At 34.0% G+C, this 23220-nt stretch overlaps 1 protein-coding gene across 13 annotated transcripts in view; it reads left to right on the top strand.

Annotated features, from left to right (window-relative positions):
* p120ctn (adherens junction protein p120) overlaps positions 1-23220 on the top strand; it is a 29472-nt gene that overhangs the window by 2421 nt on the left and 3831 nt on the right. For 5 of the 13 annotated variants that reach the window (XM_046623314.2, XM_046623315.2, XM_046623311.2 and 2 more), the window contains 13 exons: positions 4283-4359; positions 5057-5122; positions 8858-8899; positions 8986-9115; positions 9258-9540; positions 9743-9868; positions 10041-10100; positions 11038-11666; positions 12131-12518; positions 14189-14806; positions 15374-15512; positions 15832-15955; positions 17139-17237. In XM_046623314.2, the coding sequence (XP_046479270.1) occupies positions 4328-4359; positions 5057-5122; positions 8858-8899; positions 8986-9115; positions 9258-9540; positions 9743-9868; positions 10041-10100; positions 11038-11666; positions 12131-12518; positions 14189-14806; positions 15374-15512; positions 15832-15955; positions 17139-17237 (2736 nt within the window). In that variant the 5' untranslated portion in view covers positions 4283-4327. The other 8 variants (XM_046623321.2, XM_046623322.2, XM_069135570.1 and 5 more) reach the window with 6 other exon arrangements.

The raw sequence follows: 23220 nt of genomic DNA on the forward strand, positions 1-23220 counted from the left end.
TTAAATAATGATTGGAGAGATTATGCACACTGAGAGATCATGATACGATCATATTTTGTGCCTCCTTCGTTGTTGTGGAAACCAATTAATTAAGTTACGACCTCCACCAATTCAAAATTGAAAAACGCATCATCTACAAATTAGTAGTCTTTTGTACGTGCTGATTTTGGCTACAGCTGTTGAATTTTGTACTCTATAGGTAATCGGGAAACGCAATTTCTGTAAAATTTTGAATAGTTTCAATACGCGTGCATTAGGTGCTATTTAATTGCTATTAAAATATGCAGGTCTCATTCGTTTCTTGAATTATATAAGGGTTTTCTATCGATAAGTTAAATCCACTTCCGCCGCGGTCCAAAAGAGAAGCGCTCGCTTCGGAATCAAATCGTATCGCGATCTTCGTTGCGCACGAATTACATGAAGCTGAAGCTAGCAGCCGGAGTTAGCACCCAAACGTGTTAAACTTTTTGAAAAGAGAAAAATGCAGTACAGTTTTATCCTCACGATTCTATAAAAGTATTGGGAGTTCAAGGTATTTCGGAAAATTTTGATTTTCGGACTTCATTACCTTCTTCGAATGAACATTGGAAACGTTTAGCTGCTGATTATGGCTGCTAGTTTCATCCTCGTCGAATTACGTGGTATTTATGTGCTTTGAAAATAACCAGGTGTCATTTGTTTTTCTTTTTTTTTAAAATTATATAACGATCTTCTGATCAAAACGCACTTCCGGCCCAAAAGAGAAGTGCTGCCTCGGTATCTAATCGAAATGAGATCTCCGTTGTGCAAGATTTGTTTGCTATTCACGTGCTATCAATAACTAAAATTGTGTAATAATTTCCACTCACATGGCCTGTATAAGAAAGCCGCTTATTTCTTAGCAGACCTACATGGAAACAATAATACGCTCGTTCAGCAAATTTAAGTGTCAATATACACCGAAAAAAAGCATTGGTTGAACCAAAATCAAAACGGCGATTACTGGTGAGTAAACTCAGATTATCTTCCGGTTGCCATAATTACTCAGTTGATGTAATAAAATATTTTGTGGCAGATGTAAGAGATAACGAAACATTCTATTATATTACAAGATCTTTAGTTGTAACAAAATCCATGTTTGTCCGCCCGTAACCTCCACCATTCTATTTTGTTCAACCAGACTTTTTTCTGTGTGCAGAGACAGCAAGAAATTTTGCTGCCGAAGCAAGAATTTTTACCGCATTAGCAGATTTTATTACGTTGAAGTTAGTAACGTTAACTTCACGATGCAGGTTTAGGAAAAACTGTTTTTTCGCAACTTTAAGATTATATAATATTTGTAAAACCCTAATGGCGCTCATATTTTGAAAAACAAACTCCTTCAAATTCATTCTAAAATTGCAACGTAACGATTTTTTTTCGTAATGTTTACTCAGGTTAACGAAAGTAACTTCAATTTTGTACGATTTTCTATGTACCTATATTCCAGTGAGCTACCCGATTTATTACGTCTGTTTTTAAACCACCGGCGGAACTGTCGGCTGAAATTAGTATATGATTTACAGGATCATATAAGATCGTCAACAGTCAATTTTACAGACAAGATCAATGAAAATGGAGAATAACCAACCGAAGTAAATATTTCCTTCAATCTTACGTCATCAGTATTAGACATCTCGTAATTTCATTTTATACTTGATTACATTTCGATCGTAAATCACATGCAGATGGAATGAATTAAAATATGATTAAAGAATTTTACAATGAGTGTGAATTAAAATATCAATTCCATTTGTATTTACTAATTAGAGAAAACATTTGCTTTTTACTTTCACGTTTGATTGTGTGACGGAATCAAGTACAAATTACACATGTAATTAGCAAGCAATTTCGGTTTGATTATAATTTTTACAAATGTAGTTGACATCTTTATCTTCTGCAACTACAATTTTTTAATTTTTAAAATGAATCTGTTCGGAGATGGAAATGTTTACACTTCGAGATGTTCGCCTCATTCTGCATTCTGGGATTGAGCGGTACTGACGATACGGTTGTTGCAAAAATCACAAAGGATAATAGACAGCAAAATGTAAATATACAGACGATAGAAATAGAGCATACTAATTAGATAAGAATACTCACCAGCTATGTACAGAAACAAGATTGACAATCAAGACTCTGTACAATAATTTGTAGACAGGTGAGACATACATTGGCGATACAGGTATGGTTCACCCTTCACATTTTATACAGTGAATTTGCACAATTTCTGCATTAAATCTGAAATATCTTGTATGCGGCTACCTATGTAAATATACGGATGTGTACAAACGTATACAAGTATTATCATCACGTATACTTATATGAATGTTTCTTTCTTTGTACCGTATACCTTCTCCTATATCATTCATCCTATTGCGGTGAAACTTTGGTGAGTTCTGCGCACGCCACGAAGTAATACTAAGTTCGTGGCGCACGCCCGCAAACGTTTCCGAATCGGTACAACCATTTTCCTATAGGTGGCGCGCGAATCCTATCAACAAATGAATGTATTTCATATAGCTTAGGGCTTAGAGCATGTACAGTATATGCTCTAAGGTTTAGGGAGAGTTCGTATGATTTCAAAACACTTTCTTTCAGTGGCATTGCAACGCATGCCGGGAACGAAGCCGCAGGCAACAACTAGTACAAAATACGAATGAAGTCATTGGAAGGAAGTGTTTTTGCAAAATCTGAGCATGATTTGCGCTTTATTACGGCTTACGTAATTTCAAACAATTCTGAGCTCGCAAAATAACAATTTTTTCAATGAAAATGCATTGGCAAATTAAACTTGGCGAACTTGAATCTCATGTTTAGAAAGCTACTCACAACGATTCTCAATTTAAAGGAAATCTCCCAGGTACACACGGGGACAGTAGTTCGAGAACTGCGAATTTTTCGGCCGTGCCGATTACCTTGGCAGTAGAGTCAGCCCGCAGCGCCACCACCGGCTTGTGATTACAACTATTTTGTACATTTGGCAGAACACTTATTTACAAATTAAATACTAAAAAATCATTCCTTTACAATGTGAAACACATTTGAACTTTTTTGGAAACTTGATGTAGCTATATTTTTTTGAACTTTTTAAAATCCTTGGCCGAGATATTTTTCCTCTGATAAAGCCACAAGCATGCGGAATTATGCAACAATACGTAACTTGCAGAATTGTACAAGATAATGAGTATTCTGATCTAGATAAAGATAAGATGTAAATATTAATAAGATGAAAATAAAAATTCTCTACAAAAAATGAAAGATTTCTCGTGCAATTATCTCTAAACGGTAAGATTAGCTTAATTTTCATCTAGATAAACAAAAACATAGCAATGAAAGTACAAAATTCCTAATATACTGAGAAAAAAGAATTGTTTACTTCACACAAAATTTCTTTACACGAGGCAAAAAAAAAAAAAATCATGTTGCTGCAAATTATTTTTTGCGAAAGGCAACGAAATATTGGCGGAGTTAACCAGACAATGTACGTTTTTGTAACAACGACAGATTTGGTTAGATCAAGTCAAATTTAGTTTGAGCGACAATATTACATTGTGTTACTAGTGCAGAACGTGGTTGATTTCTGACGAGAGTGAAGTTTGCGGCATAAACCGTAGGCAAGTGTTACAGCAACCACACGATATTGTCAGATATTGTCGTATGATTACTTTATTTTATGCAACACCTGTGAAGGAAAGTTTGGTTTGCGAATCATTCAAGGTTCTACTGAAAGCATTTAAGATCTTACGCTGAATGGCACTGTGCGTAAGATTGAATTATTCGAAAGTGTGCATGTGCCAAAAATAGCCCTACTATGTCATAAACGTGTAGCGCTTCGATTGTGCGCATGCTCTAACGTTATTTTACCGCAGTATACGGAAATGGAGTACTTGAAGCGCGCTTTACAGGATTTGATTTGGTCCAAGAAGAAATTCCAAATTGATTCCCAATCATTTTCGGGAATCTATATCAGAGTCTTGCCTCCGAATGGCGTCACTTTTGTTTCAGCATGCGTTTTTCTTATCTTTGTACCGTAAAAACAGTAGATAAGACGAAGATGCGTAAAATTTATCTACGATGACTATCTTAGGTAATACTATCTAGATAACGTACGATAAACTTGAGATTTATATTCTCCGAGTAATTTCACATCAGTCTGCTCGTGTGGAAGAGTAAAAAAGCTAGTTTAAATTCAATGATAGTTGTTTCTACAGTTTATTCCACAGAGAATACTAGTTCATTTAAGAAATTATTATCGTTTTAGGTGAGGCAGCCCGTAGCTGGGAGGAAGCAACAGTGATCAGCTGCTATGTCAAACAATCAGCTGGTTGACTCCTGTCTGTAAGTCTAAATTTTGCAAATTTTTCTGTACACACACCTTTATGTGGTTTCCGATACATTTTCTCTTATTTGAGATAGAAAAAATGTAATTGAAGCAAGAAGGAGATAAGAAATAAGTAGAGAATAAATTTTGAAAATGAGGGTTTTCCTTAAACCGATCAGACGATGTCTGGATCTTCGTAACGGTCGTATTTTTCACTCTTACTAAAAAGTGGACTGGACACAAATAATTCAGTTATTTTAACTCTCGAAGACTTTGAGGGAATGATTGAAGAAAATAAATCACGCAGTAACAAACTTTATGCTCATTTCTTTTTCATCTCATAAACCATCAATAGTTACACACGCTGAATTTAATTCCTATACTTTTGTTACATTGACGTTGCAAATTCCTATTGAATTTCACAGTAACTTGCTTGATCCGCGGTATAGTTGGGAAGAAAACAGTACATTATGTAACAAGAGAATAATTGGTCTTATCCCCGTGTTACATAATGTACCTACTATTTTTCACGCAAATTCCCTCATATACTTTTCCCCGCTTATCAGGTTAGTAAAGTTGCTATTATAGTTGAATCGGGAATAGAATTATTTTTGTAACAAGTTGGAAAGTGGGTGCAATTAATATATGATTTCTAATACAATATTCTGCATAATAAAGTGAACTTTCTAAAATGAAGAACACAATGTAAACTAGGCTGGTGAATCGGCGGATCGAGCAGAGACAAGAGCACAACATAACGCGCACTGAAATTACGCAGAGGTGACTAATTAGCTGACGCATCGCACGTTTTAGCACGCTGTAACTCGGGCTAATGAGACTGCGGATTAGCACCAATGTTGAAAGCTCTAGGTAGCATGAATTACCCTCACTATCCAGTATTTTGTTATTCTTTTAAATTATAAGCTGTATCGGTTTTAGTCTACTTGTACAGTGTAATTGTGTAACTGAAAACCTGTAGTGGAAAAGGCTTTCAAATATTGCCTTGGACATTTCTAAATACTATAAATAATCTTATTTTGAAACACGTTATTGTACAGATCTTTCGAGGCATGAAATTTAATAAATTCAATAAGTAATAAAAGTGGTACGATATTTTGAGCCAATACTTCTTCTTGTGCTCTGTTTGAATATTTTTAGTACGACACAAATTATCTCTGCATTATAAATAGCTCACCACCATTCTGTACATTTTTTTGTACCAAGACTTTGCAATAGTGTTGAAATTTTAGTAATTTATTTCATTTTGACGTTTCATGGTAATCGTTAGTGACTGAAATTGGTTTAATAATTATTTTATCATCTTTGAACGAGGAAACCTATTACACTTGTGCATGGTAATATCGTGTAACCATATTCGACCAAAGATAGCCAGCCTTATGAGAGTTGGCGTGTTCGCAAATTTAAATGGTAATCTACCGATAGTTCAAAAAATATCCAGTAAATATTAATGTCTTACATTGGTATTTTTGTGGTATTTAATTTTCCATCCCACTTTTTAGACGAAGATTGAATACCCAACGTTACCGACAAAACACCTACTGACATCTTATTTTACCGTCAAACATTCAAATTGACAAAGTACCAACTAGCATCTCACGGAAAAATTGCCCACGGCAAGCTCTCTTTGGTAGGATATGGTTACTGAATGATTGTAGTAAGTAGGAGGTAGTGAGTAAAGAGATTAAGTGGTTCAGACTCGTTCGGAAGATTCGCGTTAGAGTTGTTATTGTACGAGAGCGAGCCACTGAAGCGAGCACACTTGTAGCCAAGAAACGAATCGATAATGACGATAGCGCGCGCGCCTGCGCGAACCGACAATTCTGATTCGACCACTGAGCTACAAGCACGTGTATTGTAGCTATTGAAAGCAGTATTCAGGCCATGTAGTACTCCTACCTTTACCGACCGAAAAAACTCACCCTTTTTCTTCCTATATTAAATAAATAAACGAAGGGAAAGGGTTCAAATTTCGACGGCTCTTTTCGCTCTTTTGTAGCGGAATTCAGGAAAGTTACTCACATCCCAAAAATGTGCTGTTTTTTGACCCGTGGTACTATTTCCACATTTCCCGCATTTCAGGGGCCAAAAAGTGCATAGTTGAGACACTTTCCACCATTCCGCAAAGAATAAGGAGTAAAATGAGCTGTCGTTAAACTGTTTTCATGCAATATTGAGGTCGCTAGACGAGAAATAAGAATGACAATAATTTCGTAAATAAAAGATGAAAATGTCGAAATAGTAGGACGTGTCAAAAAACGACACTTTTTTAACGATTTTCGAGATATGAGTAACTTTTGTGAATTCTACTATAAAAGAGCGATGCGCCGCCGAAATTTGAACCCTTTCCATTCGTTTGTTTATTTAATATAGGAATTAAAAGGGTGAATTTGCTCGGTCAGTAAATTTAGGAGTATTACAAGACCTTAAGCAAAGAAACGAAATAAAGATTAGGTAGTAAATACCTAGTGGGAGACTTCTAGCCGAAAAACAGGAAACCAGAGAGGGAAACATTAGGATGATGTCCTGTCTGTCCCTCCTCATTTGTCCCTTAACTAACCGATCACGTAACAAACGTAGTTTCGGCCCATCAGGGTTCAGATTCTGTAATTTCACTTTTCACATTTCCCACCATCCAAGCACTGTAATTGGTTTGCAAAATTTAGTCAAACTGCGCGTTGATATTGTTAACAAAATTATGATCGTGAAAATGTACTTCTTTCATAGAATCCTAAACGACAAGTGATACAGTGATAGCGAGTTCGACTTAAAGAAACAACGTGCACTGAGTGCCATTTTTGATAAGGCTGAAATTAATAACATTAACGTAACGAAACAGCTGGGCAAAAGTCATTATTGCGCAATTTTCGAATGACTCAAGGAGTCGGCTTTACGAAACATAAGTATATTTTATTTATCATGGTTTACTAAATTTTAAACATTTTTATAGATGCAAAGTACCGATTTTTCGTAAACATGCATCGTTACAGTAACGTTGCTAACTTCATCCTTCTAGTTTTCGTATTTTAGCGCCACCATTGGTTGAAAACCAGGATATCTGCACGCAGTTTGTACGTTTTCTGTAAATCGCGTGGCAAACTTAACGTTCAATATAGCTGTGAGGCTTTTTTTATTGTTGTATTGAGACAATGTGTTGTAAGAAACATTGAGATTAGTACTATTCCTACCATCAAAATTCAGTAGTAAAATTCTGTAATTGAATTGGACAACTACTGCACCGACATACTGCACATAAACATCATTTCAACACGTTTTCCGTCACTATAGTACATTAAATTTGAACTTACGATAGTCTTTTTTTCTGTAAGTACAACAAACTTTTTGCATTGAAGTAGCGTTTAAAAGATCAAGATTACATCATAGGAATATCATTTCATTTATATTTACCAAGATGTTTACTATCATTGGTGCAAATATAATTAATTGATTTTTTTTTTTCACCTCTATTCTTAATTTTTAATTCAATAGGTGGGATTCGTTGATTCTTAATGTTGTACCCAAGCTGCACTTAAATTTTAAGTTGCAATTAAATTTTTTGCTCGTCAACGACTGAAAAATAATAAAATGTAAACAAAATTACAGAGCAATCTCCGCGCTAAAAAGTGTAACTTTCGTACCTTTGTGTTCCGTTTACATATATACTACTGAATCTCTGGAATAAGTGTTTATGCATTTCACTGGCGGTATTGTCGAAAGAAAATGCAGAAAACGCTAGAGTGTATTACGGTAGTGGGGGAAGCACCCGAGCACGGATTAAGAGAAGTGGCACTATTGAGAGGTTGTACTGTAATAAGTAAGATAACCAGTCCAAGTCATCGTTGAACATATTTAATTATGTACAGTAGACTCTGTTTGAATTTTTGCTTCCAATTTTCAATATTGTGAGCACTTCACTTATAAGCTTGTGCCCAAAAATCGTTTAGGAAGCTCTTAGCGTCAGGATTGACCACCAATAAGGTCCGATGGCAAGGCAACTACACAAGAATGAGCATGTGCACATTGACTCCCTCGTCAGTGGCTTTTGCAGATGCTCAACTAAGTCACACATGGTTTTTTCGAGATAGAAAAGTTTGCAGTTCTATGCCAATCATACTTAGTTTTCCTGACAGAGCTCTTTCAGCCTTTAAGTTGAACTTTTTATAAACAACCACTGCTGTACTGCAAATAAGGAAAGTGGTTAAAAAACGCAATAGCAATATTTGTGTCTCAAATCTACCATCGCTAAGTCGATTTTATTGTTGTACCTGCAGCAACAATATTTTTTTATTGCTGATTGCATGATCGATTACAAGAATGCAAGAGTTAATGTTTCTAGTCTTATTTTATTCATTTCTTTTCGCGAGATTATTCTTCTGTACATTGATAAAGGTTAACTAATAGTGAAGAAACTTCATGCAGTAAAATTGTTTTCTTGCTTGTTTTTACCTATGAATTTTATAGCTGCAGAGGGCTAAAATATATTTCACATTTTTTCAGACGAGTACTTCAAGAAAAAGGTCCAGACATGCCTCAATATACGTAAGTACTTTGAGATATTAATTAGTTCCTCATTGACTTTTTCATTAATATGCAGAATTTAATTATGACTCAATTTTGTGCCACAGAGGACAAAATGACACTGATTACCATGGTAGCAATGGACAGACTGATACACACTCCTTGCACTCTTCACATTTATCTGTACAAGAAGATCCATTGGTCATGCGATCCCACAAACAGCAAACATCTCAGCAGGTATATTCTCACATTCTGCAACCTCAGACTTACTCAGTTATGGTGGAAACTCACCAAAAATCACCTATGGAAGTGAAAAAGTCACAGCCTGTTTCACACCACTTATCAGTATTGTATAGTTAATGGTATAATTCTACTTCAGGTCACAACAGTTACCAAGGTTGTGCGCGAAGTCTCCCACATGGAACCAGACACGGGTGCTGTAAGCTACATGTCAGTGCCACTGTTGCCACAGGATTACCAGCATGCTGATCCACGATATCAAGCAGACCCTTATATGGTTGGATTTGAGCATTACGACGGATATTTGGGCTATCCCGCACAACCTGGATATCCTGGACCTCATGGGCTTTACATGCCACGACCTCATTCTCCTCATAGTCCGCACAGCCCGTCCGAACATAGTCATGCTTCTCCGACTCATGGTAACACCGTTTACTTGATTTTATCAATAATATAAAGATTAATAAAATAATAATAATAATAATAAATATAAGTGGAAAAGAGTTTTTCCTTTTTTATTTGAAGACCGAATTCTGCTGCAGTGGATATATTTTCAATTCTCGATGAATCACTTTTTATTAATTCTTACAACCACTTCACTGTTGAATATATTTCCTGTCACAGAGTATTTACGAAAATCAGCTCCTTACTTAGAAGCAGGCTATAATGATGTGGACCCAGGCTTGAACTCGGGATTGCAAGATCATTATCGTATCACGCCTAGTCCCGGAGGCCCTGGAGACCAATATGGTGAATAATTTGCTCATTTTCGCGTCGTTTCAGACGATGTTATTTAATCGCGTTTTAAGAACTATTAGTACTAATGGGCATGGGCACAGATATTGTCTTTAACTTGTTACACATGTTTGTTCTGCTATTATCATAAGCAGTGCTTGTATTCATAGAAATAATTTTCCTTTAGATCAAATCAGTAACTCATGGAACATGGATGATTCTGGAGAACCTTCTCAACATCCACATGGTAACTACATGTTTATAAATATTACATTATACTATTGTAAACAAACTGAATCTTTGACTGACAGCTTACATAGGTATGTTCAACTTGAACGTATCCAAGTAACTACATTGAATAAGACTGCAATGCAATCTATTCAGCACAAAAATTGGAACTTGTTGGAAAATTTTACCGTTTGAAAAATGACAGCAATTTTGCCCATCCACAAAATAAAAAAACACATATTCCCTCAGTCAGGCAATATCAAGATTTAACAATGAGTATGTATTCGTTCAAATTAAAAGATAGTGTTCATCAGACAGAATGACTGGAATATCATTTAGAAATACAATAAGAATAAAAACAATGTAGGTTCTGAATTTCTATGTGCAAACGTCAGCCTGTGTTCCTTATGGTGTACCTAAGTAAAACCAAGTAAGATTGAACGTTTGAACTCGAAAATCTAAGGAATTTGGGATCAGCTAATCTATAGCCACCGTAATAAATAATTATGGTATTGTCACTATCGGCAAGTGAATTTACATTGAAACCAGACTGCATGAAATAATTTCGGGCATAATTCTTACATAGAATTATGAATTTTTGGATACATCAATTCAGGATTTAAATTTGATAATCGAGTCGTTATTCTTATCAGTAATTTCAGAGAAAGTTGATTGATTGTAAAATACCTTTCAAATTTGAGGAGAATATATTTGAGTAGAAACTTTCCTTGCGCATCTCTTTTTTCTGTACGAAAAAAATTCATGACTGCGTACATTCCTTAGATATTTATACAACGTTTTATCTCTGTTATTACAAGTGAGTCTGTCTTATGGAAATTCTCTGACAGTAATAAGTTGAAAAATAAATTGATGTTGATCTGCCATCCCGAAATTTGCCAAGTATTTTTGTCTTCACTTATTTACAAGAATCATTTTACATTGACCTGTTTCATTAGATGAAGCCAAAGTTGCATATGGTTATGTCTCTCCTTCGCCATATGGTCCAGTAGGATATGGGCCCGGGGTTGTAGGCATGGGATCCGTAGGTGTGCCGGGAGAGGTGCCTGTTGGTTACGAGGAAGGTCATCCTGCACCTTTGTCGAGTGGTGTGCCCCCTGGAATATTCGAGGATGACGTTCATATCCAACGATTGCAAGCACGTCATCCCGCTGTTCCAGGAATGGCAAGTCCGTTGGATGATGATCAGAAATCAACGCGATGGAGGGATCCGAACTTATCGGAAGTGATCGGCTTCCTAAGTAATCCAAACAATGTGATTAAGGCAAATGCTGCAGCTTATTTGCAACATTTATGTTATATGGACGATCCCAATAAACAGAAGACTCGTAGCCTTGGTGGAATACCGCCATTGGTTCAATTGTTGAATCACGATAGTCCTGATGTATACAGAAATGCTTGCGGAGCTCTCAGAAATCTTTCTTATGGAAGACAAAATGATGAAAATAAACGAGCCATAAAGAACGCTGGTGGCGTTCCTGCTCTTATTAATTTACTCAGAAGAACGTCTGATGCTGATGTTAAAGAACTTGTTACTGGAGTTTTATGGAACTTATCTTCTTGTGAAGTAAGATGTTCATCATTCTACCACCTCCGTCTGTATATTAATAAGAAATATTTTAGTAATAATTCCCTAAACTATATTGAAGTTAAATTTATAATCAAGTCGTGTCGAAATTTAAACTCTGAAAGAGAGCTTATACCGATGAGTCAATGTATCGGTGTCATCAAAATTTTGAGTATGATTTGTTTACTATTATTGTAAAATTACTTTTTTCTGCAAAATTATCCACTTATTGACTGACCCACCTCAACTTGAATGAAATGTAACTGCTGCCAAATCTAATTTGCCAATTGATTTTTTATATTATTTACCCACTCAGCAAAGTCCTCATGATTTATTGTAATCGAACTGAGAAACGTAAGCACTTTAGTGGAAGTTAAACTTTCGAAATTACATCAACACGTTTCATTTAATCGTTGGTTAGAAACCACTTATTAATAATCTTAATTCTTTGTATATTTTTCTAGGACTTGAAACGATCAATAATCGATGACGGAGTAACAATGGTAGTTAATAATATTATTATCCCGCATAGCGGTTGGGATCCAAATTCTACAAGTGGAGAAACGTGCTGGTCAACTGTCTTCAGAAACGCATCAGGTGTACTAAGGAATGTGTCTAGCGCTGGTGAATATGCCAGAAAGAAACTGAGAGAGTGCGAGGGTCTGGTAGATGCCTTGCTATACGTCGTTAGATCTGCTATTGAGAAATCAAACATAGGAAATAAAATTGTAGAAAATTGCGTCTGCATTCTTAGGAATCTGAGCTACAGATGTCAAGAGGTTGAAGATCCAAACTATGACAAACATCCCATACAGTCCACTGTGCAAAACAGAGTCTCAGCACCTGCCAAAGGTAAATATACTAATCATTTTTGAGTATCGAGATGAGTTATGGGTTTGAAAATAAAGAAACGTTCATGATGCAACTCTCATCCCTTAATTAAAATACAGTACATTATACAAAAATCAAATATTTAAACCCTTATTAAAAATGTTCCACCAATATATAAATGAAGTATTGAAGTATTTGCTATGCACGTACTAAAACAAGTACGCTATCAACATCTACATAAATTTGTGTGATCGGAAACTTTACTCCACTGCGAGAATAAATTTTTCCATTGACCCCTTTGCACATCTCTATTGGTGGTGACACAAACATTTCTAATGTGATCGAAATTGGAGATGGTGGCCTCTAGTCTCTGATCAATCTGTCATGGAATGAGCAATCAATTGTTGCATAGAAGTCAATCATAGATCACAAATGTTCACGTTAGGTCCAATCAGAAGTCTTGTATTATCTGTTCATTAGTTGTCGATCTTTTTATTTGTTAACACTTTCGTGGGCAAATATCAATTTATCAAATATTCCTATGACAAAAGCTGACATGAATTTAATAATAGTAGAAAACATATGATGTTGGATTTGGTGGGAAGCACATTTTCCACTATTCATAAATAGGGTTAGAAACATCAGTAGTCATTAGCAAACGTTATCATCATTTTTTATTTGGAATGATACCACGATTTCACAGAAGTGAAAAAATGCATAGACTCGTCAAGTATCTGATACTTCAATCAAAGTAAATACTGTGTTGAACGTCCATAGAGTATAAGTTCTAGTAGGTACTACAGTGTTAGTAGGTCAGGACATGGAAAGTTTACCTTCAGATATTATCTTGCAGGAAACTTAATCCATGCACAGTTTTTGAAATCATACATGTCCAGAGTCATCTTATCTTTGCTGTTACCTATAATTTTTAAGACATTTGTTATCTGGGATTGCTAAAAGCCTATTTTATAGTTAGCAATATTATTATTCATCTAACTTTATATCAATACAATAATCTACTGGAGATATTTGATTTTTAAAAAGTGTTGAGAATAATTTAAGCCACACAGAAAAACAAAACATGATTAGAAATGTTCACGTGGTAGAGTTATAGAAGTATAATATGGTAATTTCCTTGTAACTAGAACCAGATAAAAAGAAAATTTCAATCTTTTTAGCATACGGTTTATGCCAAGGTAAGATATCATTGTAATGTTATTGCCGAATGCTTATTTTGTACAACGTGTTCAAGTTGATTCTTTGCTTTCCATGAATGACCAGACATTTGTAACCCTTAGGGTTGAATATTGCCCAGAATATATGCATCGCTAGCTTTCCACAGCCAATCAGCGTGAACATTAGTGATTACTGTTTCATTTCTGAGCTGATACATGCCAAATTTTAAAGAATTTTTAATATGCTTTCTAATATAAAACTGGATTTTTACAACTGCAAATGGTGTGAACAAAATGAAACGCCATTTATTATTTTGGAGAATAATTGATATTTGTTTTTCTTTTCTCTTAAGGCATTGAATATGATCAACAGAGAAAGAGAAAAATAATACGCCGCATATATAATTTTTTATTTTATTTTCATTTTGCTCAATTTAAATAAATAAGTTCCTCTTTTTAATCTCCTTCAGAATTAAAATGTTAAAAGAGTTCTTATTTTTTTGGTTTATTCCATAGGAGAAAATCTGGGATGCTTTGGTGGTAGTAAAAAGAAAAAAGATGGTCAACCGGTTCAAAAAGAAGCAATGACCTCCCGCACAACTAATCCTAGAAATGAACCGGTTAAGGGGATGGAACTACTTTGGCAACCTGAAGTAGTTCAGTCATATTTGAGTCTCTTACAAACGTGTTCGAACCCTGAAACTCTTGAAGCAGCAGCAGGAGCTCTGCAAAATCTTGCAGCCTGCTATTGGCAACCGAGTATCGAGATGCGCGCAGCTGTTAGAAAAGAAAAGGGTCTTCCAATTTTGGTAGAGCTCCTTCGAATGGAAGTTGACAGAGTAGTATGCGCGGTCGCGACGGCTCTAAGAAATCTGGCAATAGACCAGCGAAATAAAGAGCTTATAGGAAAATATGCGATGAGAGATCTCATCCAAAAATTGCCATCAGGAAATAATCAACACGATCAAGGTACCAGTGACGATACGATAGCTGCTGTCTTGGCAACACTGAATGAAGTTATAAAGAAAAATGCCGAGTTTTCAAGATCACTACTTGATGCTGGTGGTGTGGAAAGGCTTATGAATATCACTAGACAGAGACAAAAATACACTCCTCGTGTTCTCAAGTTCTCAGGTTAGTACTTGTGTCTAAAGATAAATTCAACGTGTATGACATCTTATCATCAAATACCATGGAATTCTATAGTATCTGAAAAAGTGTTGTTAAAAAAGATTGACATTGCAAATTCGAATATTTTGATTCATCTTCCACTAGTTTTCTCTTTCTGACGAAAATGAATAAATGTAGGAACTTTACGTTTTGGAATCCAAACTTGAATAAAAAAAGACAGGAAATCATGAGATATTATACTAGTTTGACATGTATAGTGAATGTTTAATTAGTACTGAAATATTCATATCTATATTATTATAACTACGACAGACTACAATCATATTCTATTGAAATAGAATTTCTTTTCTTCCCTCTACATCTAAGAGATTATCAGAAGCATAACAGTTACTGAATTATCACATTACATGTCAACTAGTGATGTGATAATAGTGATTACTGAGCCTCATGATTCCTATAACTCTAAAAATGATTTGTTATTATATTTCTTGCATTCGACAAGATTGAATTGTAATAATATTAAATTAACAGCCACTGGAAAAAATTTGGTAATTTTATGTTTTTTACCAGGACAAGTTTTGTTTACCATGTGGCAGCATCAAGAACTGAGAGATGTTTACAAGAAACATGGCTGGAAGGAACAAGACTTTGTCACAAAAACTGTGGCAGCTAGAAACTCTGGACCGAATTCTCCTAATAATGCCAACAGGTATTAGAATCAGTTCAATTTACATTGAGAGCATGACGGTTAACAAAGTACCTCGTAATTCCGCTCTAAAAACATTTTACTACTCGCGTATACTCGTCATTTCATGTCTTGAACATACTTTATTATAATTATAAAATAAGTCATGATTTTATTTGCTACTGATAACATTTTATGTTGTTCTTATTTTATGTTTAGGGACTCTGCTTAATTTTATTCTATAACAACTTACGATATTGTATTGGTATTTATTACAAAAAAAAAAAAAACCTGCAGAGTCCCATCCCAGTTTAAAGCCTTCTGATTCTATATAAAATTTTAGCTTTGATTGCAGTACTCTGAATCGACCAATGGCGAGTCAAGGAAGCACACGATACGAAGATCGTACCATGCAAAGGCCTAGTCAAAATTCCAACAACGTAGGACGGCCTACAATGTATCAACAGGTAAGCAAAGTTTCAAAAACAATTTCACAATGCTTTATGTTTCTGACCTGTGGTTCATGTATTATTTATGAAAACTTTGTTTTGTAATTGTCATTTAAACTTAATTTATTTTTCATTCCACACCACTAACCCTTATGGATACATGCAATCCAATCAATTACTATTTAGTAAACAAAAAGTGGACAACTCAAAATGTGAAGCGATGAGTGAGCCAACATTAGGTAGAATCGGTTTTACTGGCTATGTGTACAGGGTCATTTATTAAATAATGGTCACAAGTGCAACCGGCGCAGTAGATTTTACCTGAAGCCCACTTGAGCGGCTCTTTTCTTACTCGAGATTGGGTGGCCGGTATTTAATAAATGACTGTAAATGCATGGGTGGTTTTCCTATCGTGTGACGCATTTTTGAACCTTGTGCCCACGGATTTGTTTGTAAGCGGAGTTTTTTCTATATTCGACATGATTACTTACAACACATTTCAACGGACTGTAGAGTTTTCTCTGGAAATATTGTGAATAATGCAATAGTATTTTTGATGATAGAACGTAAAGGTGGCAATTGGCACTGTTCGGTCGTGTATTGAACACTATTTTTCATTACATCTGTAATGTCAAGTCCTGTTTTATTATGCACCGTGCACCGGAACTTGAAAACTTTTCTGCAACGCTATTCATCGCTAGCGGTGCAGAAAGTTTTTGTCGCACTAAGGTTTAAAAAATTCTTTTATGTGGACGATGCATAAAAGAGAACTTTCATTGTGCGTGTTACAAAAAAAAGTGGACTACTTTCAGTTTCTCACAGATATTTGAGATTGTATGAGCTCAGTTGAGCACCTGCGTGAGTAGTACAAGAAAGACATTCAGTACAAAACCTACTAAATTAAGATCAAGTGATTTTATGAAAGATGACACCTCTTATATTTCATAAATTTCGATGTTACCACATTGACGTGACTTTTATTACTAGTTAACATAACTAATTATTTGTATTTCTGCCGAACAAATTACTGTTTTACAGTGTTATCAGATATTCAATATAATAATTACTCATTTCATATTCGTGATAAACTTTTTACACCGTGGTATTTCTCATTAATCTGTAAACAATATTTTTCTATTTGTTGTTTGTGTATGTATGACGAATGTCATAGCCATGGCTGAATCTTTTTTGTTTTATTTAGCAGAATGAAGAGCTGACCATGTCAGATATGCAGTATCCTAAGCAGAGTGTTGGACATGCCCCACCAGCTGGAGGAGTTTGCGTATTTCCCTCGATACCAGTAAGTCATTAGATGATTGAAACAAATGACCCTCCACAAAAAAAAATAATAATTGAACACACCTTTGTACACGCACACATGATTTACATTCTAAGATATGTCGAATACAGTATAAACAGTTGCTGCGTAAGTGATATCAAATTTATGTTATGCACCTATTTTTTCTTACAATATTATAAAAATTTCGTTTACAAAAACTCTGCACTTTTACCTTCTCTGCTTGATATTGGTTCTAAATTTTGGTTGCCCAATGTAATCTCAAAGCTGTGTGGAGCTTTTTTTCTCTTTTTTTCCAAGAAAATGATCAAAATTATTCTTGCCCTAGTTTTTATTTTTTGTTTCTTTTTCAATATTATGTATTATAAAAGTAAAACTTCATTTTATATTTTAATACTTCTTTAAATAGGCTACTTTATGGAAGATTATATTGGAAAAGTGAGTACATAGAAATTGAATGTCTATTCGAATTTTTTGCATTCTTGAAGAATTACTTGTGTTGTTTTACTCTGTCTCTTCTACTTTACAAATAATTAATCAATTCTTCCCAATTTACAAGTCACAATATATTTGGATCTTAGACCAATTATAAACAGAGTAATTTATTAATTTGTTAATTTATCAAAGCTTTTCGATTAGCAATAAAAAGAAATGAATATTAATTATAATACTAAATATATATATATATACACACACATATATAATGATACTAGGGGCCATTAAACATGTACATTTGCTTTGGAAGATTTTAGACCGCTGTCCCTTTAACGGTTGGCTCGTTTCTTTCAAACTCTAAAATAATACGCTACAAATCCGGGGGGGGGCTACCAAAAGTTATTATTTTTCCATAATGCTATTTTTGACAAATCCTGTGATTGATATTATTTGTGTACTGAAAATACAAAATTTTACTTCAATCGAGAATTTATGATAAAATTCTGAAAATCATTGACACAATATTCATTTTCTTATTCTCCAATCTAAATTTGAAAAAAATAAATAAAAAATTGTCCCAGACCGCGGACGATCTAAAATTTACGAGCAAAAAAACTGATTATCACACTCTTCTGGAACCCCCATCCCTCTCCAAAGCAAACGTATTTGTTAAATGGCCCCCTGGCTAATTCGTGATTACAATTTCCATCAATTGACGATGGAATGTATCAAGTAAAACATTATAAATCATTATTATCAGATTTCTATGCTAGCGTGAATTTATTAATCACTTGGAAAATAACCAAGTCTGGTAGCACGTTGTAGGTTATAGAACGTTGGAATGAATTTGAATTATATAAAAGAAAACTAAGTCAATTAATAATACATTAAACGTAATACCAATTAGCACTTTAGCTCTTCAAAGGCAGACGCATTATTACACGAAGAACACATTTAATAGTCAGATGCATTTTTAAATAGCTTCTGAAGATTTTATTTCAACTACTTTCACCAGGATAGAGTTTAGTTATAATAATACGCTGCTGCCTGTGAACTTCGACTTTTTTTTTCTGTTTTGCCGAGAATCGCTGCTATAACTCATAAGTGGCACAATTTCTCCTGTATCAAATCGAATTGTAGCTGTTCAACAAGTAAATGTATATTTACTCATAACAGTTCACTTTCAACCAACAGCCTATATAATTTATGTTATTGAAATACTTTTATTGTATTTCTTTCTTTGTCTGCAGTTGAAAGCGCTAATATAAACTAACGAAGAAACAATTGTGTTTTTAGCTCATTTTTAAATTATAGATAGGGGTAATATAATAATCAATAATAATCTCAAAGATGAATCACTAAAACAAACGCAGGGTCTAATTAGTATACATGCCATTGTTGAAGAACAAACGACGGCTATTGCTGGACCAAATAGTAATTAGCATTTTACAAAATTCTCCATCACTCTCGTACGTTAGCTCACTCAAAATAAACGTAGAATTTTATACGTGTGTTAATATCATTATCACCAGATGGTGGGTTCAATTTAATTAATGGCTATTATTTTTCGACCACATTACTGAGTTATACACGCACACATACACACACATCGTTTCTACATCTATTTTTTAAACATTCAAAACAAACTAAATATTGTGCCAACTTAACGACTAAATATGCTTACAAGTAATTTTAAACAGTATTAAAGGTCGTGTTTAAAGATGATAAATGAAACTATAGAACACTCCAGCAAAAGTTGTACAAAAAGGCAGAGAAGATCAATTATTTGATTTATTTGTTACGATAATTTCAGTTTTTTATTTTCAATTTTGTCATGAAACGTAAAACTTCATCAGCTACTGTTTAGATTCAATTCATCAGTTCTGGGTCGGTTTGGAGATTTCTAAACTTCGAATAGGAGCTAACAAATTAAAATTTGTTTGAAGATAGTAATGATCTAAATTCTTGAATCCTCTGAACTGTAAATTCAATTTGTGCATGGCAACATTCTTTTTGAGGCACAAAAGTCAAAAACGTGTTAGAACTTAATTTGACGGAGCGTCATAATTTATTGCATAAATTTGGCACTATGTACTTTGAATGCTTGCAAAGAAACTCAAAACTAAGGAATAGAAAACACCAATTACACTTAGAAAACTCCAATTTTTCACATATCAACAGGTAGCGATGATAAATACGATTCGGTAACAATCATTAATTTTCAACAGACACAATAGGGAAGTTGTATGATTGAAATACTTTGTTTCCTCTATGAATTTACTTCATAGTGTAAATGATAAATAAATCATACATGTGTCACTTCAAACTTTTTTTTTGTGTTTGGATAACAATTATCAGAATCACCTAAAGTCAATACATTCACAGGTACATGTGTCTCAAAATAGAGTGTTTTTAACGGATCAAGGTACAGTACGCTGAAGTGCTGAGCGTAAGCTTCCTTAGAAATCGCGAAGCACTCAAATAAATGCTCGTAACATTGCGTTCATCCCCACCATTTCGCTTTAAGAGTGTAAAACAAATCCACGCATAATACATATGATGAGAAAGCAATCAAACTGAGAAGTAAAAGTGCACAACGATACATAATATCTCTAGTGCTTGGTCGAAACTTTGTAGTTACATTGTTCATTACTTTTTTGTATAAAAGTGATGTCTATCTGGTAATACCAGATTCAAAACTCCTGTGGCCTAAAGTACAAACATTATGGGGATCTTTTCTGCTCGTTCATACTAGTGTGAATAGATTTTAATATTCGCGAAACCCTTAATTCGATTAATAATAACACTTGAAACAATACCGGTGTTCTTACAATTTTACCCCTCTGATCTGAGAGGTCAGCAATTGTTTTTTTAACAATATAGCAAGATTTGAATCTGAAGGGAAACACAGGGGCCTGCTTAGCTCGATGGTTCCTAAGAATACGCCTTGTATGTGATCCGACACTATTTATTGAATCTATGAAACATCGCCTCTTATTACTGAACGAAAGATAGTAATAAAGAAAAAGCGATTGTTATGAAAATTCAGATTAATCGTTGCTCAGATTTCTTATCTTATTTTCTAATTATTCAGAAACTTTTCCATCGGTTGACGACGAATCTTCTTAACGGACCAACTTTCAGTAGAGAAAATTACAGAGTAACATTTTCATGACTACATTTTATAAGATATGAAATTTCTACTATTCACAAGACTATGTAATGTATTTCAGAAATTTCCCTAAGACGTTGAAATTTTCTAAAGGTACCCCCTCTCATAGTGTCTGCCCAGGCCTGTGATACTATAAATCGTATATAAATAAAGTACCCATAATGTTTTGTTTATACTGCCTGTCCTTCAACTAGGCCTACTATTATAAGTACAGGATTAAAAAAAATTTTAATCATCGTATCCAACTATTTATTCTAAGGCAAATGGTTGCTAGATTACGGCTCATTTACTGATGCGATGTGATTTATACTCTAACATTTTCACAACATCTAGTAAACATCATACTCAACTATTTTTCATTTTTGATTGCTATTCCAAGCAGTCTGATGTTGCTATTACATTCCTAAATTGCTGATAAGGTATTTCTCTCTCTCATTTGATTCATCCTACTGATAGTTAGTAATCGAATCAACCAATAGAATTTACAATTAGCCATTTCACCCTAACTGCACCTATACCGATAGGTGCATAATATCACGGAGCAACGTATGATGGACAAAAATTCTATCAGCAATAACAATCATCACGTGTAACAGAATCAGGTCTACTATGATTTGTCGATGTCTTTGCTTATTTGAACATGCAGTCCGGTCAATCAATATTCATGTATAATTGTTTATATTTTTCCAAAGGCGATATTGCTGTTTAACAAAATCGCGCGATATCCCTTGTAAAAGTATTGTTCTGTATATTTTTATGAATCAGTTATTCGAATTATGATTGAGGTGATCATCTGAAAAGGTTTTTGAATGAAAGCTTATTAGTAAAAGAAATAGTTAGTAGCGCAGGCATAGTTCACAATATCAGAAGCAAGTAGTTAATCATAAATTACATACGTATGTTTAAAGATATTTATGAAGGTAATATTTATAAATATAACATTGGAAAAAAAGAACTAAGCTAATAACAAGATCCGTTTGTTCTTTTATATTTAAATTGAAATATTTTGTTCGTTTAGAGGTATTTCCTCTCATTAATATATTTTATTTTACTATTTAACAAATTTTATTCTCACTTTTGAAAATATACTTCTCATTTCTCACTATATTTTGGAAAAGGTTTTTTAATACACTAACTATAGTGAAGGATGTTCGTACATATAATTGAATATAGTTACAAATATATGTATATCGAATATTTATATATATATTGACCTAATAAAAATAAGTACTTGTGAAAGTAAATTTTTATCTCTTGGAGTTCAGAGTTGTGACAACTTAAAATAATGACTTTGGAGTATTTTTAGGAGCTGTGGGAGGTGTGATACCAAGGTATATCTTTTTAAGTTATTTTCTGTTTCAATAATTTTCTTCTTTTCAGAGTAATGGCAGTAATGCATAATTGATTTGTTGCCGAACTCCAAGCTGAACATAAGAATTTCTAATGCCCTTAAGACACATGCCAACAATCTTTACAATATTTTACTGCCTACGTTTGCTTAAACAAACACTTGCTTTTTATTTACCATCACATTCTCCCACAATATTTGGGTAATAATTACACATATGAATATCATACACCAAACAGAAATTATGTACAGGACAGGTTTCTTGGATATGAAGGTCATTAAACGTATCAAAAGTTTTGCTTACGTTTAATAACCTTCATATTCAAGAAACCTATCCTGCATCATATTGATGTCAAGAAGTCATTTCTACAAGAAATTATATATGCGGTTATAAAGTATAACAGTCGATGTTTTCCAAATTCGGATCATAGGAAATAATTATATGAAAAATATTCGGTGGAAGAAGAAAAGTTGTTTTAAAAGTGCGTGAAACGCGAATCATTTTGTCATTAAAATTTCGGAAGGCTATATTAGAGTTGATTTGAAGAAGTATGCGCACAATTATACAATGCTTAGAGATCAGTTTGCAATTCTCTAGACAATTGAATTTTAAAAAGCAGTCTTCAATAATACGTAAAAAAAATTGTGTATACAGAATATTCTGTAATACCTTGTTTCAAAAATACTTCAACACTTCATGTATTTTCAAATATAACACCACTGAGAAAGTAAAATGCGATCAAATGGAGATTATCAAACATCCATTTAATTTCGTCGTTGAAATATTATGGCAAGATATTTTGTCAGTTCCTTGTCTTATTTATCAACGATATAAATTGACAAATTGCTTTAACAAACAATATGGGGAGAATGTTTGTCATTGTTCATTTCATTACTATAAACAAATTTCATACTGTATCACCCAAGTCTTCCATTATACTATATCAAAATATTCCAACATTATCAATCAATATCTCCAATCTTACTTAATGAGCAATCCTAATTTTTCGTACATACTGTAAGATACATCT

The sequence above is a fragment of the Neodiprion pinetum genome, chromosome 4, assembly GCF_021155775.2.
Source record: "Neodiprion pinetum isolate iyNeoPine1 chromosome 4, iyNeoPine1.2, whole genome shotgun sequence".
NCBI classification, from domain to species: Eukaryota; Metazoa; Arthropoda; class Insecta; order Hymenoptera; family Diprionidae; genus Neodiprion; species Neodiprion pinetum.